This window comes from Anthonomus grandis, chromosome 10 (genome assembly GCF_022605725.1).
Source record: "Anthonomus grandis grandis chromosome 10, icAntGran1.3, whole genome shotgun sequence".
NCBI classification, from domain to species: domain Eukaryota; kingdom Metazoa; phylum Arthropoda; class Insecta; order Coleoptera; family Curculionidae; genus Anthonomus; species Anthonomus grandis.
Window position 1 is genome coordinate 35,191 of NC_065555.1, and position 26,661 is coordinate 61,851.

Consider the following 26,661-nt stretch of genomic DNA (forward strand, 5'->3'; position numbering starts at 1 on the left):
TCAGTTTGTGAGAATTGATGCTACGATGTCTTCTTGCTACCCAATAGAATGTGGAGTGCTTCAAGGTTCAGTGCTTGGCCCTATTTTGTTTCTCATATTTATCAATGATATCGCTAGTCTGAATATTAAAGGAAGAACCTGCCTATTCGCGGATGATACTAGTTTTACCTGGACTAATTCGGATATTGCCGAACTTGATAAAATCATATCAAGTGACTTAACTTCTATCAAAGCATGGTGCGAGCCTAATCTTCTTTGCCTTAACATCTCCAAAACTAAATTTTTGTCCTATAAAAATAATTTGCAATCTTTTGTACTGGATAACGCAACCATTGACGAAGCCGACTCAGTGAAATTTTTGAGGCTTACTGTTGACAAGTCGTTAAAATGGAACATGCACAGAAAATTAGGCTCCGTTTGTTTTGCGCTAAGATCAATTATTAAGGAGCTTAGCCTCTCAACCTCTATAACAGTATATTTTTCGCTCTTTGAATCACACCTTCGTTACGTTACGCCCTTCCTTTTTGGGGTGTGTGTCACTCAATTTGACAAAATTTTCAGACTTCAAAAGAGAGCTTGCGTTATACACTTAGACTTAATTATAGACCTCATTGCCAGGATTTTTGAAATACCAACTATAATAAGATTATATAATGCCTTGGTGAGACCGCACCTGGAATATGCGTCACATATCTGGATGCTTATGACAATAACACAATGATCAAAATGAAAAAGTTCAAAAAAGATTTGTCAGGTATCTCTATGCTAGAAAGCACAAGGAATAAATATCCTTATATGATCTCATATACGAGTATGCTTAAGACTTTTGTGATGGAATCTCTTTTGGATAGGAGAAAACAACAAGCGGTGTTATATTTGTTCTTTATTATAAATAACATTAAATATTGTAACTGTGATCTTATAAACTTCATCAAAATAAATGTACCAAAAGTCAATTTAAGGAGTCGGAATCCACACAATTTATCTTGTGTAATTTCTGATTGTGCGTCTCCAATGAATAATGTGATGTCAATTACGAATCAGTTCCTTAATCAAGTTCATGTGGATTTATTTAATATGTCTTCTGCAGATCTAAGGCTGACCCTTAAAAATAGATATAGGTATAATATACATACAGTGGTATTCTCCTATATATTTTTTTATTACAAACCATGTTATATTTTTATATATTTTAATTTTGAAGTATTTTAAGGTTTTATAATTTATAAATTAATTTTATTATAATTTAATTTTTTTGCTGCCTTTACATGTAATTACTGTCTGCTCAGTGTTTGTAAAGAGAATCATAAATAAAATAAATTAATAACCCGGTGTTTTCGTGAAGTACTTGATGAAAACAAGATGGTGGCCCCCTACTAGTGGTCCTTTACTTTTCATTGAATTGGCTGTCCAGGTATATTTATTAAATTCGTGGTATAACCTCATTCAGGAAAAAAAAACAAGAATTAACACAGAATTTACTTTATTTCTGAGAAAAATATAAAAATCTTTATACAATAAAATACATAAATGGTTACTGTCTAATAAAAATTAAGAGGCCGGAGAGATGGTGCTTTTTAACGCAGAAGAAAAATATTCATTTACATATGCGAGCACGTTTTCGGCAAATTCCTTATAATTCATCCTAATAATGAGATGCCTCTGCTTCGCTCTTCTTGATAGTCACTCAAGTTTGAAAATTCGACTTTGCAAAATTGAATTTATTTTATAAGTAAAAATCCGTGTACGTTGGCGATGAATTTATCGAAATTATCTCTGAATTTCAGTTTGGGGTGTCGCTCGCACGTCAGAGCCACGTTTTGGGTGAGATTATTAAATGCGACCGCCAATCTGCAACAAAAAAAAAATTGTTAAACATATTTTTGTAGAATGGTCTTTTTATTCAGTTAAACAAATACATAAACTATTACTCCTAACCTATAAAGAGTCACGTCATAATCATCTTTACTTGTCAATTCTCATTACTCGTGCCAATCTAACAAAAGGTAATAACTGTCAACACATATGACCTTACAACTAAAGGCGAGAAATTCCATTTTGTTAAAATTAAATACTACATTTTGTCTTTTTAAATATACAAAATTACCTTTCAGCTATCAAAGGATCGGACTGGTTCTGTATTAAGCTCTGAACCAATCCCTCGTATTCCTGCTGATAACAGCAGATGAGCGTGTAAATCGTAGTGGAAGAAGAACTGATCATGTCCGAGTTGATTTGATGCGAAAGCACCAAATCCATCAGGATCTTCAAGAATGGTTTTAAAGCTGCCGCGAACGGGGTCTCTAACGCTTGATGTCTGAATATGTACGAGGCCATACCTGAAACGTTTTTATGAATCAAATTGGCAATAAACAAAAAACAAGAATGAATAGAGTCTTTTAGACTTTTGTAGATGTACTCTGATGGTGGAGTGGCAATCTTTGCAAAAAATAAACATGAAAAAGATTTCATATCTCGGGTCTGTAAGTGTAGAAGAAAATTATAGCAGTACGTTGTATCTAAAAGTTTTTTTTTATTATTAATGAATATCTAAATCATAGTTTGATCGTTTAAGGCCCTAATATTGGCTTGTGTAAACTCTGTTATGTAGTATTAATACTAGCAAACATCTTATCTAAACCACTAACCCTGTATAAAGTCTAAACAAGCCTGTACAATATCGGTACCGAAATTGGTCAAACCTAAGTGGATGCACTGTAAAAGGTTCGACATCATATCGTATGGCAGCTCGGAGATTTTCTCCGGGTAAATGTCGTTAATTAGGACCAAAAGTCGATAAAATTGGGCGCATAATTTCGGGAATTTCAGCATTTCCAGCGGCATTATCGGCATTATGAATTTTAGTCCGTATAAGGCCACATCAGAGGCAGTGACCTGGAAGAAAAAGATAAAGTTAGAAAAATCTTTAAAAAAGGTCTTCTTTTCAGTTTTTACTGACAAAAAAAAAATTAAAATCCTAAGAGTGGAAGCTAACATATTTGAATAGATGCCTGCAAGAAATCATTTTTGACAATACATCGGATTTCAATAATTTTCACTTTATAAAATTATTTAATTATTATTTATTTATTTAACAGCATCGCGGTTGTATCATGAACGTTATTCCGAACGACAGCATCCTGGATACAAAAAGTTTATTGCGGTTCATCGACGGCTCGCTGTAATTTTTTACTCTTATTCAAAAAACTGTATTTTAATGTTCCTTTTTATTATTACACACTAATGCGTTAGTATAGCACTTTATCGATAAATATATATTATATTCCCACCTTTTTCCTCAGATCATAAACAAACGTAGTCCCTGCTACTTGGCTAAAGGCCACAAGTTTTAAAGTCCTCGTTTTTTTTTTTTTTTTGACGTAGGTGGCGTTATTAGCGCCACCCGTACCATCCCCACCATACCTACCAAAATCACTTATTAAATATTGGTGCAGTGCAGCAGTGCACACCCTTATCAAATCAGTTTATCTCAAATATTTTTCTACACCCTAAACCAGACGGTTCATATAGATTTATTCTTAATTTAAAAAACCTAAATACATTTGTAAAAACTGAACATTTTAAGCTAGAGGATAGAAAGCTGGCAATAAATTTAATATCAAAAAATTGTTATATGTCCACTATTGACCTAAAAGAGGCTTATTTCCTGATACCTATTAGTAAGAGTCATCAAAAATTTTTAAGATTCTATTTTGAATCAAAGGTTTACGAGTTTACCTGCATGCCCTTTGGTTTGTGTTCAGCCCCCTGGGTATTTACAAAACTGCTTAAACCAGTAGTGACTCATCTTAGAAAGCGAGGGTTTTTGTCAGTAAATTATCTTGATGACTTTTTTCTTCTTGGAAACTCAATAGAAGAGTGTGAAAGAAATATAAAAGCTACATGTGATTTACTTACAGAACTAGGTTTTCTTATAAATTTTGAAAAAAGTCTTTTGCAACCAAGTCAATACTGTAAGTTCTTAGGTTTTAACTTTGACTCAATTAACATGGGGCTTAGCCTTCCTTTAACAAAAACTGAAAAAATTTATAGTCTTTTACAAAAGTTCCTTTTGACAAAGCTGTGCAGCATAAGACAATTTGCTAAACTTTGTGGTGTTCTAGCATCAATATGTCCAGCTATTCCTTATGGCAGACTATACACTAAAAAATTTGAAAGGGAAAAATTTTTAGCTCTAAAAAACAATGGGGGGCAGTACGATAGAAAAATGACAATCCCAGTGCCATTGCATGCAGAAGCAAAATGGTGGATGGAAAAGTTGAAAAATCCCTTTTGTCCTTTTCCTACCTTCGACTATAAAATAGAAATATTTTCAGATGCCACCCCGGACGCCTGGGGCATTTTCTGTAGAGAGGAAAGCTCAAGGGGTTTTTGGAGCCCCAAGGAAAGACTTGAAAGCATAAATTTCTTGGAGCTAATGAGCGCCTTTATCGGGTTAAAATGTTTTGCCAAAAATCTCTCTTTTTGTAATATTCTTTTACGTATAGATAACACCACTGCAATTTCCTACATAAATAGAATGGGAGGAATTCAATACAAAAAATTAAATAAACTTGCTAGAGAAATTTGGTAGTGGTGTGAACATCGCAACATAATTATATTTGCCTCCTATATCAGTTCCCAAGAAAACAAAGAGGCAGATTATCAGTCAAGGGTAGGTCGAGCTGAGGTAGAATGGTCTTTTAGCCCAAAAGCCTTTTTGCAAATTTCAAATAAATTTGGATTACCAGATGTAGATTTATTTGCTAGCCGTAATAACAATAAATGCTCCAAGTTTGCCTCTTGGTTTAAGGACCCAGAGGCATTTTTGGTAGATGCCTTTACAGTCTTTTGGGGAGATTACTTCTTCTATGCCTTTCCACCTTTTAATTTGATACCAAAGATTCTGAGAAAGATTTCGACTGAAAATGCTCGAGGCATTGTTGTGGCACCCTATTGGCCTAGTCAAGCATGGTTCCCTAAATTCAAGGAAATGCTTGACTCGGAGATGCTAATTCTTAAACCTAAAGAAGATCTTCTCCTTTCTATTGATAGATCCCCTCACCCACTGTGGAGGCAGCTTTCATTGGTGGTTGGGGTGTTATGCAAGAAGCCTACCGCCGCAGAGGAGTGCCCCCTGATGCCATAAAAATAATTTTATCTTCGATCACCAAATCAACCATTAAACAATACGACTCTGCCTTGAAGTTATGGTGGCAATTCTGCAGGGATGCTCATATTTGCATGTATAGTCCTTCTGTACTAGAATTGTTGCAGTTTTTCACGAAATGCTTTGATGAAGGAAAAAGGTATGGTTCCTTAAATAATATTAGAGCAGCTATTAACCTAATTGTTCATCCTAACTTGATGGCAGATAATCGAATTAGGAGATTTTTCAAAGGTGCTTTAAATTTACGGCCGTTAAAGCCCAAATACTCTTATACTTGGGATCCTGAAATTGTAATCTCTTATCTTGAGTCATTTTATCCTTACAAAAATGTGTCTCTAAAAGACATTTCCTTTAAATTAGTAACACTATTGGCTTTAAGTACAGGTCATAGAGTGCAAACTCTTTCTCTTATTCATATCCATAATATAAAAATGACTCAAGGTAAATATGAAATAAAGGTACCGGATAGGATAAAAACAACCAATAGAAATGAATATCAACCAATCTTTTATATAGAAAAACACACTTCTCCCAAAAGATGCATTAGTATTCTGTTAAAACATTATTTAGAAGTAACCCAATCACATCGGGGGAATAATTCAACACTCTTTTTAACTTTTAAAAAACCCTATAAACCAGCTTCGCCTCAAACCTTGAGCCGTTGGATTAAAACAGTAATGAACAATAGTGGGATTGATACTAAAAAATTCACCGCACATAGTACGAGACATGCCTCAACCTCAGCTGCATATCGTAAAGGGGTTGACATTAATATTATTAAACAGTCAGCGGGTTGGACTAAAGAGTCCAAAGTATTTTCTCTTTTCTATAATAAGCCTCTCTTAGACGATAGGACAACATTTGCGAACGCAGTTACAAATAACTCTTGATGTGTGATTTAAGTATATAAATATTAAATTATAAATATACGTTAATAAAATTATGTCGTTGAATAATGTAAAACTAGGTTGTAAGAAGTTATGTTTTGTTATTTTGATTAAAATAATATATTATTATGCATATTAAAATATAGGAATTTTAATTATAAAAACTTAAGCACATGTTGTTGCCTGCAACTAATAGGGTCTTTGAACAACTACGTTTGTTTATGATCTGAGGAAAAAGGTGGGAATATAATTAACATATCAAACAAACTTACCTGTAAGTGAAGTTCGATATTAATTATATGAACCACCTTTTTCCTCAGATCATATCCCTCCCTTACATGCAAAAACGCCCAACCCTGTATCTTGAGTCTTTAGTTGCAGACATCTACTTTGAAGAAATGATTTTGGTAGGTATGGTGGGGATGGTACGGGTGGCGCTAATAACGCCACCTACGTCAAAAAAAAAAAAAAACGAGGACTTTAAAACTTGTGGCCTTTAGCCAAGTAGCAGGGACTACGTTTGTTTATGATCTGAGGAAAAAGGTGGTTCATATAATTAATATCGAACTTCACTTACAGGTAAGTTCGTTTGATATGTTAAATTTACACGCTTTACGACTTTCTCTAATCTTCTCACTTACCATTGCGTCCTCGTGATTAACATTATCGCACAAATCAATGCAATCCTTGGACAAAATAAACGTCAACAGATCCAATAACAGGCTCAAATCCTGCACGCTACTCTCCTCCGCAAAAGACTCGTTCGTTAAACGGTTTACGTTAAATTTGGCGTAATATTGTACCACGCCCAAGGAACTAACGTATAATCTTAAAAAAAAAAAAAGATATGTATTTAAATTAAAATCAATGGTTAAGCAAAGCTGTCGTTCTCTCCACAATAAAATGTATGTATGTGTATTTCGTTTTTTAATTTATTCCTGTCAAAATACATAATAGCATTGGCATAAGTCAAAATAAAATTAGAGTCCAAAGAGTCCAAATTTAAATCTAGTTAAAATATAATTCATAAAATCTATATATGTATAGATTTTATATTATTGTAAATATTATAATAATGTACTATAAAACAACATCACAAAAGTCGTTTTAAAATTCCTTCTTAAGAATGTGAATTATGGAGAGAACAACCGACAACCTTGCTTGACCTTCACAGTTCTACTTCTCTGCTAATTAATAAACAAATTGTTTTTAAACTTACTTTTTACTATCTAAAGGCTTTAAATAACACAACATGTATTTGGCGCACTGTCCGAACACCTCCAAGATCAACTGGACAATCACCTGATAGTCTTTGTAAAAATTTAAGAATTCTCGCAATTCCGACAAGATCGGCTCCATAAAGTCAAACAGGATCTGAACTGTGGCCATAAACGACCCTAAAAATTCACTTATTCAAATTATTTATTATGTAAAATAAAACTTCTGCCTACCTATGGCGACTCCTATAAAACACTCGAGCAGATCAATCACAACCTTCTGAACCTGTTCGTCGTGACACGTCCTCGCGAAATCCTCTTGCCCTATCAGGGTTTTAAATCTTATCCGTAACGGTTGCAAAATCCGTTCGTAGTATTGGTTTATTTCTTCCGGATCAACTAAGCAACGACCTAAACATTAAAATGTTATTAGTTGCCGAATTTAGGCCAACAATGAGACAAACATGGGTCAGAACTCAATGGAAATCCATGGAAATTATTAGAAACAACAAACTCTTGAAATTTAAAAAAGAAAAAACTTACAGGCGTACCTGCAAGTGTTAAGCCCTTATAGACGCCCCTTAAAACGTTCGAGGGCAGAGTCCCCGGGTGCATTTGTTCGGTTAAAGCGATCAGTTTGGCCATCGGTTCCGTCTTAATAATGTATAGAGCCCTTAAATGTTAATGTTAATGTTATTTAAAAAATATGACACATGAATCATAGACTCACTTCTGTTTTGTGCACACCATATCGCTGAACAGATCGACGGTGTCCCTTAAAAGGATCGCCTCCGATTGGAAACTGTACAAGTTGACGGCGATTTTGTTTAGTAGGAACGATACGACCAGTTTGCTGCATTCTGAGTCGCGGCCTAAACAGTTTAATAGTATCGGACTGATCTGGAACATTAAAGGAAGAAATTAGCAGTGATAAAGACATATGTGATTGTCTTTAATTATTACTTTATTCCACTCAATTTGGATAAACTTCTAAAAGTAGAAATTACCATCAAAATCATCAATTGATTTGGGGTAAATTCGCACTCTCGACTTTTTTACGTACAAGGCTCTTAATTTTTTTTTTCTAATAAAGTGCCCATACCTTAAAAAGTATACCACTTAGAACTACGGAAATTTGTACTAAGATTCTTTGATGAATTTCAATGGACACTTATTAATATTTATAGATTTTTTTTTCTTTATAAGGTTTGAGAAAATATCCATAACTCAAAAAATTGATCGAATACAATTTTGAAAATTTGTACACATATTCTCTGGACAATTTGGTTGGACACCTATTTGAGCGTTTTTCAAAATTTGAACAAGATTTTGAAAAAAAAATTTTTTTTGGAAAAAAGCATTTTTTTTTTCATAAAATTTGGGAAAGTGTCCATAACTCAAAAACTTGATCAAATACAATATTGAAAATTTGTCACATATTCTCTGGACAATTTGATTGGACACCTATTTCAGTGTTTTTCAAAATTTGTACATGATTTCGAAAAACAAAAAATTTTTTGTAAAAAACACTTTTTTTTTTCATAAAATTTGAGAAAATGCCCAAAACTCAAAAAATTGACCAAATGCAATTTTTAAAATTTGTACAAATATTCTCTGGACAATTTGGTTGGACACCTATTTCAGCGTTTTTCAAAATTTGTACAAGATTTTAAGAAAAAATTATATTTTCATTTCGCATTTCAAACCCAACTTACCTGCGTATAAAAGTCCTCGTCGGGCAACAAATAACTCATACAGAACCGTTTTAGGAACCACATAATCGACGAACCCACTTCCGGACTCATAAAGTGGCTCAATTTCATGGAAACGGCCAATTCCTCCACCGAGGCCAGTCGCATTATATTGTAACTCACTCTAATCACATGGTCGCATTGTTCCAACGAATCAGGAACCGGAAGCTAAAAAACATCAAATTTAATGTGTTACAAGACACATCACCACCTGAAGATGGCTTACAGGCACCATGTAAGTCAAAATCTTCAATTTTCAAAGAAAAATGAACTTTTTATGCCGCAAATTAACTGGTTTACCTTAGGGTCAACGGAAGCCAAAGCGTTAATACTCGCATCCGGTGTACAGAGTCCGCTTTTGGTCATTTCCGTCGAATAAACGGTGACCTCGGTGGGAATCATCGGGGTTTCGCCCTCGCATTCCATCGCCAGAACGTGTCCAGCGATCAAGATCGTCCAGTGGACGTCCTCGAATAAATTCTCCAGGACGGCCGCCTCGTTTAGGGTCATCGCCCGATTTCGCATCACTTGTAACATGTTCAACAACCGATCGATTCTGGACTCCAAGATCCTAAAATAAGTTCATTATAAATGCATTAAGCGAGTTTTATAAGAAGGCTCTTACTTGTAGAGTAGCGGAACCGAGTGAGACAAAATGGTCCTGCCGATGATTCCTATGGTTTGAAGTTGTTCACTATACTTGGTTCTGTCATTATCTTCGAGCTCTTCATCATAAATACCTAAAAATATTGATAAAAACAAATGTGTAACAAGTAACAAAATATAGTAGTAAAACTGAAAAACGTTACCTCCCTCTCCAATTTCAGTACTTCGGCTGCCATCTGGAGGTGCCAAATGACACTGCACATATTTATTAAATATCCTGACGGCACAGTTCTTATGGAAGTCCTCTGGTAAGGAGTTGGACTGAGTAATCAATGTAGTCCAGGCCTCCAACATGTTTTCAAATGCTTCAGAAAAGAACTTGTCTTCGTCTGGATTCTAAACAACTGACTATTAACTTACTAAAATGGGGTTTAATAAATGAAATTACCGCTTCTTCGTGCACTATCCCGTCACAAAAGTGGCAAGTCAGTCTAGTAAATTCGTCCATCCAAGTTTCCTGCAGGGTATTGGGTAACTGGCCAAAGTCAAAAAATAATACTAATTTTCTCACAATGCTCGATACTCCTAAGGATTCTTTTTTTCTTATGGGAACACTATAAAGTATGAAAATTCCCAAACAGTAGTCAAATTTGATCGCAAATACTTACTTTGAAATCAGATTTAGGAAGTTCACCAAATAAGTGTGTAAATACTTGATCTTCACCTCTTCAGTGTTCATAATTCCTCCACATAAACTGGCCAATTGCACCAAACAGTTTAGGGCATGATGGGCCAATTCATCGGTATCCCTTACCTTAATATAAACCACAAAATTATCATTAATATTCAACAGTATTATGGGAATAAAAAATTCACCTGTCTTCATTTATATACATATGTAGTATACATTTTATTGTAATTAGGTCGAAAAATTCTGTTATAAACTTTACTCATGTTAATCCTAACTATGGAACTCTACCTATATTTACTTCACTTCACTACATGTAAGGAACTTAAATTATTTTATCACAACTAAATTAAATTAATCTATCCAGAATGTTCTTGAGAAGTGAGATGTGGTAAAAAGGGAAAAAATGGACTTTCTACTCCTTTTTAGGCAAATAAACTAGTCTGAGTTAGTTTAAAAAAATTTATTGTTAAGTCATAGTCATGAATTAATAATGATAATATTTAACCTAATAATTAATTACTTATTTAAATTAAATGATTTCTTTTGTGTTATTTTATTGAAGAAAACAGATTTTTATATCTACAAAATAAATTAATTTATGTAGAAAAATTATTATTTACTATACTATTATACTAAATAATTATTTTGTGGAGAAAAGACTTCCTTTACGGAAACATCTTTATTAATTACTTTTATTTGCATATAGACATGACTCCTAGGATTAAACTAAGTTATTTTTGTATATTCTTCTAGAAATCAATAAATACTTTGTACAGTAAAAGGCAAAAACTTACCTTCCAATAAATCTGAAACATAAGAGGAATCAGATCTGGATTGAACATAATTTCTGCCCACGCGTTGCTCAGTTTTAATGAAGGTGCTTGGTCTGATTCATACACTGACTCGTATATTCCAATTAACCTTTTGGGTAGTAAGCGACATTAAGGAAAACACAAAACTGACACATTAAAACTGAAAAAGTTGTAAAGAAATAAAAAAGGATATAAATTGGTGACACATATCCCCAAGTGAGCACCCTCTCGGTGATCTGCAGCAGATGCCTTGTCAGTTGCACCATCACCTCATTATAAGGTGGATCGTTCTTCACAACTTCCGATAACAAATAAACACAAAACTGGAAGATCCTTTTCAAATCTGAACTTTCAAACTGTTTTTTCGCTTTAAAATGCACTTCCCAGGGTAGACCGACATCTGTCGATTTTACTGTGCTTGCATACTCTTGCATTAGGTTCGATATTATGTTACAACCAAGCAGTTTCTGTAATAACCTATAAGAATCAACTATTTTATAAATAAACTACACTTACTTTATCTGATTCTGCATTAACAATCAAATTTTCCACTTCTTGTAAAATGGTTCCTCTCTCTCTACCCTGATCGTCAATACTTGCTCTCTTTACCATTATTGCTATCACTTGTAATATTCTATCTCGCACATAATGTGGCACTTGATGTGATGTTATGTATTGCATCAGGTATTGTCTTAAGGAAGTCCTAATAACAAATAATAATGTGAAAAGCTGTATGCATCCATCCATCAGTCAAGAAATACTTTATGAACAACAAATAGGTATCCTAGTATCTTTACTTCTGACCTTATTTATTTATTATGTTGTAAATCATAAACATTAAATATAAAGACTTTTGCCTAAAATCTAGAACTCAATTGCCTGGAATTGAAAATTCATTTTAACCTTATCCTGAGTTTTAAATTAATTAATGGATTATTCCAGGCAGGTGAGGTATAAATTTAATTAAAAAGCCTGAATTTTTTAAAAAAGCTATAGCTCAATTGCCTGGAATTACAAAATTATTTTAACTTTACATTACTTATAAATTAGTTATTTAAAACAAATTCCTTGTCTGCAAAAGCTGTTATGCCTTAAGATTTTATTTGTTTTATTTTGTCTAGGTTTAGCTTTTTTATAGGGATTAGGCGATAGTTTTTATCAATAGTAAGTTTGGCACTCTTTTAACAATTACATAGTATTTTAAAAGACAATAAAATAACTAATTGTAAACAATCAGGGGTCGATAAAATAATAAGTACAAATTACCGGTCACTATCCAGCAAAAACGACCATTCTCTAATAACAGCCTCCTTTAAAACCTCGGCAGCCTCAAACAAAACATATTGATTCTCAGACTTTTCGAGTATTTGTCTGCACAAGTCGTAGGGTGACTTGCTCTTTCGAAAATTAAGAAAAACCGTTTCCGCCGCGTGTCTCTGTTCATTCGATACAACATTCGGCGGAGCCTAAAAATAAATTTCATCGTTTTGAGTAAATAATAACTTTGGGGGGACTAGTCAACTTTTTATGGTTTACCATTATTATTTGGGCCGCGGCCTCCAGTTCCCTTATGGCCTGTTCGTTCATTCTTTTGTCGTTTATTTATTAAACCTCGTCAATCGGATTAATTATTCAAGTTTTAAACGTTTTTTTTTCTTGAGAAAGAAGCTTTTCATTTATAACTGGGGGAAGACAAAGTAAAAAATGGGGTTAGGTTATTTTTTTTTTGACAAGTGACGTTTTAAAACTGTCAGGTTTGTTCTAAGGTTCCTTAGAGTACATATAAAACATTGGAAAGACATACATTTCCATTAATATCATGTAATAAAATTATCATTTAATTGATACCTTCCAAGAATCTTACAATGTAAGCTTCTTAAGAAGCAATTAAAACATTTTAAACCAACCTATTTTCATTGCACTGACCTTACTCCCCTAGACTAAAAGTCATGTGTCACATATGACGCTGTCAAACTGTCATTTTGCTGTCAACCGTTGTTGTGAATTCGGCTATACTGTCGTCCCTTTCTAACGCGTGTGTATCGCGTAAGCGCGTCTCACTCTAAACATCGTTAGTTCCTAGCCGCCATTACAGAAAAACGAGTCGGTCAATTGAAAGAACTTCTAGTCGCGCCTCTTTTATTATAGTTTTTCGTAGTCCCATTTCACGGGACTATTCGCGTTTATTGATAAATAATTAGGAAATTTAACGTTGCGAGTGATCAGTTTGAAGAATATGTGAAAAACGGTTCGGGAAAATGCCCAAGTGTCACCCGAACTAACCTAACAATCATGGCTTGGGATCCCTGAAGTTTTTTCGTTTTTTCATTTTTGGGGCTATTAAACCCTGCGAGATTGTACAGCGAAAGATCTGGACTGTCTGTGGCTCGCTCGCACCTCAAATAAATCTTAGGCAACGTACTCCTTAGTGATAATGATATGATAGTCAATTGAAGCAATATTTACATACACTAAAGTGCATAAACCCTTTTTTCACTTTTTAAACGTCTTTTGTGCTACTGTTTGTATTAATTCATGTGTAAAATCGGTTAATTGTAAAAGTTTCAATTGAACCTCTTTGGGTAGTAAAAAAGTTTCTACTAATTAGTGCATAAACTTTTTGGTGTATATAAACAACTGTTTATAGTGCCTTTGGCAATATACAACCAGTTGTATAGTGAATCAAAAACTGCTGCTATGCTTATTTAATGTTAAAAATTGAAGTGGCATCAGTTTAAAAATGAGCAAGAGACGAAGAACTTGTTCAGTAATTGCTCGTCACGATGATGAAGATTTAAATGAAGCCTCAACGAGTAGGGAACCTTTGAAGAAAAAGAAAAAATTATTCGATCCAGTAAGTTTTTCTTTATCACCCCCATAATTTAGTCTTAAATAATTTAACTCAATTTTCCAGATTGAGGCTTGTCATCAACTATATGAAACTATTAGGAATCATAAAAAGAATGATGGAACTCTGTTATGCGACTCATTTATAAGGGTTCCTAAAAGAAGGCAGGAGCCTGGTAAGATATTTTCACATAGAAAGTGTTACATTTTAATTTATTTTGCATAATTAGGCTACTATGATGTTGTAAATAACCCCATCGACTTACTAAAAGTACAACAAAAACTGAAAACAGATGAATACAATGATATTCATGACTTGGAGACCGATATAGAGCTCATTGTAGCCAACACCAAAGCTTTCTACAAAAAGAATTCTCAGGAATGGAAGGATGCCGATGAGCTGTGGAATTTATTTCTCAACTCTAAATCAAAGTAAGGCTACAGCTTAGTGATTCAAAAAACTCAAAATAACTTGTTGTATATTCCCGTAGAATATTAAGTCCAGGTGCTGACGACCATAAGGAAAAGGAAAAATCAGAAATAAAAAACCCCAACCATACTCCGAAACCTGTGAGAACCCCTATAAGGAAGTCCAATAGTACCCACAAGAATAATTCAAATAATGTAAACAACTCAAATTCCGACAGTAGCAGCTTTAAATTTAGTGATGGTAAATAGCTCTATTTATTGATTAAAGACTTTTGCAGACATAAATTATTTTCTAGATCCTCAGCAGTATGAGGAGCTGTTTAATACAGTGATGACAGCCACTGACGATAACAAAATGCCCCTCAATAAGCATTTTCAGTTACTACCATCCAAATCGGAATATCCTGAATATTATGAGGTAAATTGGGATCATTCATTATTGGGAGCCATTAAATTGATCGTCTCTTTTAGGTGATAGAACAACCACTAGATCTTAAGAGGATAGCAATTAAAATTCAAAATAATCGATACCCAAACATTCTGGCACTGGAAAAAGACTTGGTGGTGATGTGTAAAAACGCTTGTCTCTTCAATGAGCCTAATTCCCTCATATACAGTCATGCCAAACAATTAAAAAAGGTGAGACAATGTTTAGAGTTTATCTTAAAGACCACATTTGTCTTTTTTCATTTGAAGTTGTGGTGCTTTGTATTAATTTATAAATTTAATTTTTTTTCTTAGAATTTTGTACACACTTTGAAAAATTCTGAAATAGGTGTCCAACCAAATTGTCCAGAGAATATGTGTACAAATTTTCAAAATTGTATTTGGTCAATTTTTTGAGTTAAGGATACTTTCCCAAATTTTATGAAAAAAAAAGATTTTTTTTTCAAGAAAATTTTTTTTTTCAATATCTTGTACAAATTTTGAAAAAAGCTGAAATAGGTGTCCAATTAAATTGTCCAGAGTATATGTGTACGAATTTTCAAAATTGTATTTGGTCAATTTTTTGAGTTATGGACACTTTCCCAAATTTTATGAAAAAAAAAATGCTTTTTTCCAAAAATATTTTTTTTCTCAAAATCTTGTACAAATTTTGAAAAACGCTAAAATAGGTGTCTAACCAAATTGTCCTAAGAATATGCGTACAAATTTTCAAAATTGTATTTGGTCAATTTTTTGAGTAATGGACACTTTCCCAAATTTTATGAAAAAAAAAGATTTTTTTTCAAAGAAAATATTTTTTTTCAAAATCTTGTACAAATTTTGAAAAAAGCTGAAATAGGTATCCAACCAAATTGTATAGAGAATATTTGTACAAATTTTCAAAATTGTATTTGGTCAATTTTTTGAGTTATGAACACTTTCCCAAATTTTATGAAAAAAAAAATGCTTTTTTCCAAAAATATTTTTTTTCTCAAAATCTTGTACAAATTTTGAAAAAAGCTGAAATAGGTGTCCAATCAAATTGTCCAGAGAATATGTGTACAAATTTTCAAAATTGTATTTGGTCAATTTTTTGAGTTATGGACACTTTCCCAAATTTTATGAAAAAAAAAATGCTTTTTTCCAAAAATATTTTTTTTCTCAAAATCTTGTACAAATTTTGAAAAACGCTAAAATAGGTGTCTAACCAAATTGTCCTAAGAATATGCGTACAAATTTTCAAAATTGTATTTGGTCAATTTTTTGAGTAATGGCACTTTCCCAAATTTTATGAAAAAAAAAGATTTTTCTTCCAAGAAAATTTTTTTTTTCAAAATCTTGTACAAATTTTGAAAAAAGCTGAAATAGGTGTCCAACCAAATTGTATAGAGAATATTTGTACAAATTTTCAAAATTGTATTTGGTCAATTTTTTGAGTTATGAACACTTTCCCAAATTTTATGAAAAAAAAAATGCTTTTTTCCAAAAATATTTTTTTTCTCAAAATCTTGTACAAATTTTGAAAAACGCTAAAATAGGTGTCTAACCAAATTGTCCTAAGAATATGCGTACAAATTTTCAAAATTGTATTTGGTCAATTTTTTGAGTAATGGACACTTTCCCAAATTTTATGAAAAAAAAAGATTTTTCTTCCAAGAAAATTTTTTTTTTCAAAATCTTGTACAAATTTTGAAAAAAGCTGAAATAGGTGTCCAACCAAATTGTATAGAGAATATTTGTACAAATTTTCAAAATTGTATTTGGTCAATTTTTTGAGTTATGAACACTTTCCCAAATTTTATGAAAAAAAAAATGCTTTTTTCCAAAAATATTTTTTTTCTCAAAATCTTGTACAAATTTTGAAAAACGCTAAAATAGGTGTCTAACCAAATTGTCCTAAGAATATGCGTACAAATTTTCAAAATTGTATTTGGTCAATTTTTTGAGTAATGGACACTTTCCCAAATTTTATGAAAAAAAAAGATTTTTCTTCCAAGAAAATTTTTTTTTTCAAAATCTTGTACAAATTTTGAAAAAAGCTGAAATAGGTGTCCAACCAAATTGTATAGAGAATATTTGTACAAATTTTCAAAATTGTATTTGGTCAATTTTTTGAGTTATGAACACTTTCCCAAATTTTATGAAAAAAAAAATGCTTTTTTCCAAAAATATTTTTTTTCTCAAAATCTTGTACAAATTTTGAAAAACGCTAAAATAGGTGTCTAACCAAATTGTCCTAAGAATATGCGTACAAATTTTCAAAATTGTATTTGGTCAATTTTTTGAGTTATGAACACTTTCCCAAATTTTATGAAAAAAAAAATGCTTTTTTCCAAAAATATTTTTTTTCTCAAAATCTTGTACAAATTTTGAAAAACGCTAAAATAGGTGTCTAACCAAATTGTCCTAAGAATATGCGTACAAATTTTCAAAATTGTATTTGGTCAATTTTTTGAGTAATGGACACTTTCCCAAATTTTATGAAAAAAAAAGATTTTTCTTCCAAGAAAATTTTTTTTTTCAAAATCTTGTACAAATTTTGAAAAAAGCTGAAATAGGTGTCCAACCAAATTGTATAGAGAATATTTGTACAAATTTTCAAAATTGTATTTGGTCAATTTTTTGAGTTATGAACACTTTCCCAAATTTTATGAAAAAAAAAATGCTTTTTTCCAAAAATATTTTTTTTCTCAAAATCTTGTACAAATTTTGAAAAACGCTAAAATAGGTGTCTAACCAAATTGTCCTAAGAATATGCGTACAAATTTTCAAAATTGTATTTGGTCAATTTTTTGAGTTATGAACACTTTCCCAAATTTTATGAAAAAAAAAATGCTTTTTTCCAAAAATATTTTTTTTCTCAAAATCTTGTACAAATTTTGAAAAACGCTAAAATAGGTGTCTAACCAAATTGTCCTAAGAATATGCGTACAAATTTTCAAAATTGTATTTGGTCAATTTTTTGAGTAATGGACACTTTCCCAAATTTTATGAAAAAAAAAGATTTTTCTTCCAAGAAAATTTTTTTTTTCAAAATCTTGTACAAATTTTGAAAAAAGCTGAAATAGGTATCCAACCAAATTGTATAGAGAATATTTGTACAAATTTTCAAAATTGTATTTGGTCAATTTTTTGAGTTATGAACACTTTCCCAAATTTTATGAAAAAAAAAATGCTTTTTTCCAAAAATATTTTTTTTCTCAAAATCTTGTACAAATTTTGAAAAAAGCTGAAATAGGTGTCCAATCAAATTGTCCAGAGAATATGTGTACAAATTTTCAAAATTGTATTTGGTCAATTTTTTGAGTTATGGACACTTTCCCAAATTTTATGAAAAAAAAAATGCTTTTTTCCAAAAATATTTTTTTTCTCAAAATCTTGTACAAATTTTGAAAAACGCTAAAATAGGTGTCTAACCAAATTGTCCTAAGAATATGCGTACAAATTTTCAAAATTGTATTTGGTCAATTTTTTGAGTAATGGCACTTTCCCAAATTTTATGAAAAAAAAAGATTTTTCTTCCAAGAAAATTTTTTTTTTCAAAATCTTGTACAAATTTTGAAAAAAGCTGAAATAGGTGTCCAACCAAATTGTATAGAGAATATTTGTACAAATTTTCAAAATTGTATTTGGTCAATTTTTTGAGTTATGAACACTTTCCCAAATTTTATGAAAAAAAAAAATGCTTTTTTCCAAAAATATTTTTTTTCTCAAAATCTTGTACAAATTTTGAAAAACGCTAAAATAGGTGTCTAACCAAATTGTCCTAAGAATATGCGTACAAATTTTCAAAATTGTATTTGGTCAATTTTTTGAGTTATGAACACTTTCCCAAATTTTATGAAAAAAAAAATGCTTTTTTCCAAAAATATTTTTTTTCTCAAAATCTTGTACAAATTTTGAAAAACGCTAAAATAGGTGTCTAACCAAATTGTCCTAAGAATATGCGTACAAATTTTCAAAATTGTATTTGGTCAATTTTTTGAGTAATGGACACTTTCCCAAATTTTATGAAAAAAAAAGATTTTTCTTCCAAGAAAATTTTTTTTTTCAAAATCTTGTACAAATTTTGAAAAAAGCTGAAATAGGTGTCCAACCAAATTGTATAGAGAATATTTGTACAAATTTTCAAAATTGTATTTGGTCAATTTTTTGAGTTATGAACACTTTCCCAAATTTTATGAAAAAAAAAATGCTTTTTTCCAAAAATATTTTTTTTCTCAAAATCTTGTACAAATTTTGAAAAACGCTAAAATAGGTGTCTAACCAAATTGTCCTAAGAATATGCGTACAAATTTTCAAAATTGTATTTGGTCAATTTTTTGAGTAATGGACACTTTCCCAAATTTTATGAAAAAAAAAGATTTTTCTTCCAAGAAAATTTTTTTTTTCAAAATCTTGTACAAATTTTGAAAAAAGCTGAAATAGGTGTCCAACCAAATTGTATAGAGAATATTTGTACAAATTTTCAAAATTGTATTTGGTCAATTTTTTGAGTTATGAACACTTTCCCAAATTTTATGAAAAAAAAAATGCTTTTTTCCAAAAATATTTTTTTTCTCAAAATCTTGTACAAATTTTGAAAAACGCTAAAATAGGTGTCTAACCAAATTGTCCTAAGAATATGCGTACAAATTTTCAAAATTGTATTTGGTCAATTTTTTGAGTTATGAACACTTTCCCAAATTTTATGAAAAAAAAAATGCTTTTTTCCAAAAATATTTTTTTTCTCAAAATCTTGTACAAATTTTGAAAAACGCTAAAATAGGTGTCTAACCAAATTGTCCTAAGAATATGCGTACAAATTTTCAAAATTGTATTTGGTCAATTTTTTGAGTAATGGACACTTTCCCAAATTTTATGAAAAAAAAAGATTTTTCTTCCAAGAAAATTTTTTTTTTCAAAATCTTGTACAAATTTTGAAAAAAGCTGAAATAGGTGTCCAACCAAATTGTATAGAGAATATTTGTACAAATTTTCAAAATTGTATTTGGTCAATTTTTTGAGTTATGAACACTTTCCCAAATTTTATGAAAAAAAAAATGCTTTTTTCCAAAAATATTTTTTTTCTCAAAATCTTGTACAAATTTTGAAAAACGCTAAAATAGGTGTCTAACCAAATTGTCCTAAGAATATGCGTACAAATTTTCAAAATTGTATTTGGTCAATTTTTTGAGTTATGAACACTTTCCCAAATTTTATGAAAAAAAAAATGCTTTTTTCCAAAAATATTTTTTTTCTCAAAATCTTGTACAAATTTTGAAAAACGCTAAAATAGGTGTCTAACCAAATTGTCCTAAGAATATGCGTACAAATTTTCAAAATTGTATTTGGTCAATTTTTTGAGTAATGGACACTTTCCCAAATTTTATGAAAAAAAAAGATTTTTCTTCCAAGAAAATTTTTTTTTTCAAAATCTTGTACAAATTTTGAAAAAAGCTGAAATAGGTATCCAACCAAATTGTATAGAGAATATTTGTACAAATTTTCAAAATTGTATTTGGTCAATTTTTTGAGTTATGAACACTTTCCCAAATTTTATGAAAAAAAAAATGCTTTTTTCCAAAAATATTTTTTTTCTCAAAATCTTGTACAAATTTTGAAAAAAGCTGAAATAGGTGTCCAATCAAATTGTCCAGAGAATATGTGTACAAATTTTCAAAATTGTATTTGGTCAATTTTTTGAGTTATGGACACTTTCCCAAATTTTATGAAAAAAAAAATGCTTTTTTCCAAAAATATTTTTTTTCTCAAAATCTTGTACAAATTTTGAAAAACGCTAAAATAGGTGTCTAACCAAATTGTCCTAAGAATATGCGTACAAATTTTCAAAATTGTATTTGGTCAATTTTTTGAGTAATGGCACTTTCCCAAATTTTATGAAAAAAAAAGATTTTTCTTCCAAGAAAATTTTTTTTTTCAAAATCTTGTACAAATTTTGAAAAAAGCTGAAATAGGTGTCCAACCAAATTGTATAGAGAATATTTGTACAAATTTTCAAAATTGTATTTGGTCAATTTTTTGAGTTATGAACACTTTCCCAAATTTTATGAAAAAAAAAAATGCTTTTTTCCAAAAATATTTTTTTTCTCAAAATCTTGTACAAATTTTGAAAAACGCTAAAATAGGTGTCTAACCAAATTGTCCTAAGAATATGCGTACAAATTTTCAAAATTGTATTTGGTCAATTTTTTGAGTTATGAACACTTTCCCAAATTTTATGAAAAAAAAAATGCTTTTTTCCAAAAATATTTTTTTTCTCAAAATCTTGTACAAATTTTGAAAAACGCTAAAATAGGTGTCTAACCAAATTGTCCTAAGAATATGCGTACAAATTTTCAAAATTGTATTTGGTCAATTTTTTGAGTAATGGACACTTTCCCAAATTTTATGAAAAAAAAAGATTTTTCTTCCAAGAAAATTTTTTTTTTCAAAATCTTGTACAAATTTTGAAAAAAGCTGAAATAGGTGTCCAACCAAATTGTATAGAGAATATTTGTACAAATTTTCAAAATTGTATTTGGTCAATTTTTTGAGTTATGAACACTTTCCCAAATTTTATGAAAAAAAAAATGCTTTTTTCCAAAAATATTTTTTTTCTCAAAATCTTGTACAAATTTTGAAAAACGCTAAAATAGGTGTCTAACCAAATTGTCCTAAGAATATGCGTACAAATTTTCAAAATTGTATTTGGTCAATTTTTTGAGTAATGGACACTTTCCCAAATTTTATGAAAAAAAAAGATTTTTCTTCCAAGAAAATTTTTTTTTTCAAAATCTTGTACAAATTTTGAAAAAAGCTGAAATAGGTGTCCAACCAAATTGTATAGAGAATATTTGTACAAATTTTCAAAATTGTATTTGGTCAATTTTTTGAGTTATGAACACTTTCCCAAATTTTATGAAAAAAAAAATGCTTTTTTCCAAAAATATTTTTTTTCTCAAAATCTTGTACAAATTTTGAAAAACGCTAAAATAGGTGTCTAACCAAATTGTCCTAAGAATATGCGTACAAATTTTCAAAATTGTATTTGGTCAATTTTTTGAGTTATGAACACTTTCCCAAATTTTATGAAAAAAAAAATGCTTTTTTCCAAAAATATTTTTTTTCTCAAAATCTTGTACAAATTTTGAAAAACGCTAAAATAGGTGTCTAACCAAATTGTCCTAAGAATATGCGTACAAATTTTCAAAATTGTATTTGGTCAATTTTTTGAGTAATGGACACTTTCCCAAATTTTATGAAAAAAAAAGATTTTTCTTCCAAGAAAATTTTTTTTTTCAAAATCTTGTACAAATTTTGAAAAAAGCTGAAATAGGTGTCCAACCAAATTGTATAGAGAATATTTGTACAAATTTTCAAAATTGTATTTGGTCAATTTTTTGAGTTATGAACACTTTCCCAAATTTTATGAAAAAAAAAATGCTTTTTTCCAAAAATATTTTTTTTCTCAAAATCTTGTACAAATTTTGAAAAACGCTAAAATAGGTGTCTAACCAAATTGTCCTAAGAATATGCGTACAAATTTTCAAAATTGTATTTGGTCAATTTTTTGAGTTATGAACACTTTCCCAAATTTTATGAAAAAAAAAATGCTTTTTTCCAAAAATATTTTTTTTCTCAAAATCTTGTACAAATTTTGAAAAACGCTAAAATAGGTGTCTAACCAAATTGTCCTAAGAATATGCGTACAAATTTTCAAAATTGTATTTGGTCAATTTTTTGAGTAATGGACACTTTCCCAAATTTTATGAAAAAAAAAGATTTTTCTTCCAAGAAAATTTTTTTTTTCAAAATCTTGTACAAATTTTGAAAAAAGCTGAAATAGGTATCCAACCAAATTGTATAGAGAATATTTGTACAAATTTTCAAAATTGTATTTGGTCAATTTTTTGAGTTATGAACACTTTCCCAAATTTTATGAAAAAAAAAATGCTTTTTTCCAAAAATATTTTTTTTCTCAAAATCTTGTACAAATTTTGAAAAAAGCTGAAATAGGTGTCCAATCAAATTGTCCAGAGAATATGTGTACAAATTTTCAAAATTGTATTTGGTCAATTTTTTGAGTTATGGACACTTTCCCAAATTTTATGAAAAAAAAAATGCTTTTTTCCAAAAATATTTTTTTTCTCAAAATCTTGTACAAATTTTGAAAAACGCTAAAATAGGTGTCTAACCAAATTGTCCTAAGAATATGCGTACAAATTTTCAAAATTGTATTTGGTCAATTTTTTGAGTAATGGCACTTTCCCAAATTTTATGAAAAAAAAAGATTTTTCTTCCAAGAAAATTTTTTTTTTCAAAATCTTGTACAAATTTTGAAAAAAGCTGAAATAGGTGTCCAACCAAATTGTATAGAGAATATTTGTACAAATTTTCAAAATTGTATTTGGTCAATTTTTTGAGTTATGAACACTTTCCCAAATTTTATGAAAAAAAAAATGCTTTTTTCCAAAAATATTTTTTTTCTCAAAATCTTGTACAAATTTTGAAAAACGCTAAAATAGGTGTCTAACCAAATTGTCCTAAGAATATGCGTACAAATTTTCAAAATTGTATTTGGTCAATTTTTTGAGTAATGGACACTTTCCCAAATTTTATGAAAAAAAAAGATTTTTCTTCCAAGAAAATTTTTTTTTTCAAAATCTTGTACAAATTTTGAAAAAAGCTGAAATAGGTGTCCAACCAAATTGTATAGAGAATATTTGTACAAATTTTCAAAATTGTATTTGGTCAATTTTTTGAGTTATGAACACTTTCCCAAATTTTATGAAAAAAAAAATGCTTTTTTCCAAAAATATTTTTTTTCTCAAAATCTTGTACAAATTTTGAAAAACGCTAAAATAGGTGTCTAACCAAATTGTCCTAAGAATATGCGTACAAATTTTCAAAATTGTATTTGGTCAATTTTTTGAGTAATGGCACTTTCCCAAATTTTATGAAAAAAAAAGATTTTTCTTCCAAGAAAATTTTTTTTTTCAAAATCTTGTACAAATTTTGAAAAAAGCTGAAATAGGTGTCCAACCAAATTGTATAGAGAATATTTGTACAAATTTTCAAAATTGTATTTGGTCAATTTTTTGAGTTATGAACACTTTCCCAAATTTTATGAAAAAAAAAATGCTTTTTTCCAAAAATATTTTTTTTCTCAAAATCTTGTACAAATTTTGAAAAAAGCTGAAATAGGTGTCCAATCAAATTGTCCAGAGAATATGTGTACAAATTTTCAAAATTGTATTTGGTCAATTTTTTGAGTTATGGACACTTTCCCAAATTTTATGAAAAAAAAAATGCTTTTTTCCAAAAATATTTTTTTTCTCAAAATCTTGTACAAATTTTGAAAAACGCTAAAATAGGTGTCTAACCAAATTGTCCTAAGAATATGCGTACAAATTTTCAAAATTGTATTTGGTCAATTTTTTGAGTAATGGCACTTTCCCAAATTTTATGAAAAAAAAAGATTTTTCTTCCAAGAAAATTTTTTTTTTCAAAATCTTGTACAAATTTTGAAAAAAGCTGAAATAGGTGTCCAACCAAATTGTATAGAGAATATTTGTACAAATTTTCAAAATTGTATTTGGTCAATTTTTTGAGTTATGAACACTTTCCCAAATTTTATGAAAAAAAAAAATGCTTTTTTCCAAAAATATTTTTTTTCTCAAAATCTTGTACAAATTTTGAAAAACGCTAAAATAGGTGTCTAACCAAATTGTCCTAAGAATATGCGTACAAATTTTCAAAATTGTATTTGGTCAATTTTTTGAGTTATGAACACTTTCCCAAATTTTATGAAAAAAAAAATGCTTTTTTCCAAAAATATTTTTTTTCTCAAAATCTTGTACAAATTTTGAAAAACGCTAAAATAGGTGTCTAACCAAATTGTCCTAAGAATATGCGTACAAATTTTCAAAATTGTATTTGGTCAATTTTTTGAGTAATGGACACTTTCCCAAATTTTATGAAAAAAAAAGATTTTTCTTCCAAGAAAATTTTTTTTTTCAAAATCTTGTACAAATTTTGAAAAAAGCTGAAATAGGTGTCCAACCAAATTGTATAGAGAATATTTGTACAAATTTTCAAAATTGTATTTGGTCAATTTTTTGAGTTATGAACACTTTCCCAAATTTTATGAAAAAAAAAATGCTTTTTTCCAAAAATATTTTTTTTCTCAAAATCTTGTACAAATTTTGAAAAACGCTAAAATAGGTGTCTAACCAAATTGTCCTAAGAATATGCGTACAAATTTTCAAAATTGTATTTGGTCAATTTTTTGAGTAATGGACACTTTCCCAAATTTTATGAAAAAAAAAGATTTTTCTTCCAAGAAAATTTTTTTTTTCAAAATCTTGTACAAATTTTGAAAAAAGCTGAAATAGGTGTCCAACCAAATTGTATAGAGAATATTTGTACAAATTTTCAAAATTGTATTTGGTCAATTTTTTGAGTTATGAACACTTTCCCAAATTTTATGAAAAAAAAAATGCTTTTTTCCAAAAATATTTTTTTTCTCAAAATCTTGTACAAATTTTGAAAAACGCTAAAATAGGTGTCTAACCAAATTGTCCTAAGAATATGCGTACAAATTTTCAAAATTGTATTTGGTCAATTTTTTGAGTTATGAACACTTTCCCAAATTTTATGAAAAAAAAAATGCTTTTTTCCAAAAATATTTTTTTTCTCAAAATCTTGTACAAATTTTGAAAAACGCTAAAATAGGTGTCTAACCAAATTGTCCTAAGAATATGCGTACAAATTTTCAAAATTGTATTTGGTCAATTTTTTGAGTAATGGACACTTTCCCAAATTTTATGAAAAAAAAAGATTTTTCTTCCAAGAAAATTTTTTTTTTCAAAATCTTGTACAAATTTTGAAAAAAGCTGAAATAGGTGTCCAACCAAATTGTATAGAGAATATTTGTACAAATTTTCAAAATTGTATTTGGTCAATTTTTTGAGTTATGAACACTTTCCCAAATTTTATGAAAAAAAAAATGCTTTTTTCCAAAAATATTTTTTTTCTCAAAATCTTGTACAAATTTTGAAAAACGCTAAAATAGGTGTCTAACCAAATTGTCCTAAGAATATGCGTACAAATTTTCAAAATTGTATTTGGTCAATTTTTTGAGTTATGAACACTTTCCCAAATTTTATGAAAAAAAAAATGCTTTTTTCCAAAAATATTTTTTTTCTCAAAATCTTGTACAAATTTTGAAAAACGCTAAAATAGGTGTCTAACCAAATTGTCCTAAGAATATGCGTACAAATTTTCAAAATTGTATTTGGTCAATTTTTTGAGTAATGGACACTTTCCCAAATTTTATGAAAAAAAAAGATTTTTCTTCCAAGAAAATTTTTTTTTTCAAAATCTTGTACAAATTTTGAAAAAAGCTGAAATAGGTATCCAACCAAATTGTATAGAGAATATTTGTACAAATTTTCAAAATTGTATTTGGTCAATTTTTTGAGTTATGAACACTTTCCCAAATTTTATGAAAAAAAAAATGCTTTTTTCCAAAAATATTTTTTTTCTCAAAATCTTGTACAAATTTTGAAAAAAGCTGAAATAGGTGTCCAATCAAATTGTCCAGAGAATATGTGTACAAATTTTCAAAATTGTATTTGGTCAATTTTTTGAGTTATGGACACTTTCCCAAATTTTATGAAAAAAAAAATGCTTTTTTCCAAAAATATTTTTTTTCTCAAAATCTTGTACAAATTTTGAAAAACGCTAAAATAGGTGTCTAACCAAATTGTCCTAAGAATATGCGTACAAATTTTCAAAATTGTATTTGGTCAATTTTTTGAGTAATGGCACTTTCCCAAATT

At 29.6% G+C, this 26,661-nt stretch overlaps 2 protein-coding genes across 3 annotated transcripts in view; one reads left to right on the forward strand and one right to left on the reverse strand.

Moving 5' to 3' along the window:
• Positions 1-1,466: 1,466 nt before the first annotated feature.
• Positions 1,467-12,838, reverse strand: LOC126741420 (exportin-4-like). The gene is made up of 19 exons (XM_050447825.1): positions 12,671-12,838; positions 12,401-12,600; positions 11,651-11,837; positions 11,328-11,601; positions 11,117-11,253; positions 10,300-10,445; positions 10,080-10,245; positions 9,835-10,027; positions 9,651-9,765; positions 9,326-9,596; positions 8,990-9,193; positions 8,005-8,174; positions 7,826-7,947; positions 7,509-7,685; positions 7,277-7,454; positions 6,699-6,885; positions 2,649-2,895; positions 2,108-2,339; positions 1,467-1,851 (listed from the first exon to the last, which is right to left on the reverse strand). The coding sequence occupies exons 1-19, from the start codon at positions 12,719-12,721 to the stop codon at positions 1,722-1,724; spliced, it is 3,387 nt and encodes a 1,128-aa protein (XP_050303782.1). The 5' UTR covers positions 12,722-12,838; the 3' UTR covers positions 1,467-1,721.
• A 389-nt stretch (positions 12,839-13,227) lies between these two features.
• LOC126741522 (protein polybromo-1) overlaps positions 13,228-26,661 on the forward strand; it is a 54,769-nt gene continuing 41,335 nt past the window's right edge. For both annotated transcript variants that reach the window (XM_050447955.1, XM_050447956.1), the window contains exons 1-6: positions 13,228-13,988; positions 14,049-14,157; positions 14,212-14,413; positions 14,473-14,651; positions 14,707-14,828; positions 14,882-15,049. In XM_050447955.1, the coding sequence (XP_050303912.1) occupies positions 13,875-13,988; positions 14,049-14,157; positions 14,212-14,413; positions 14,473-14,651; positions 14,707-14,828; positions 14,882-15,049 (894 nt within the window). In that variant the 5' untranslated portion in view covers positions 13,228-13,874. The remainder of the gene's footprint in view (positions 13,989-14,048; positions 14,158-14,211; positions 14,414-14,472; positions 14,652-14,706; positions 14,829-14,881; positions 15,050-26,661) is intronic.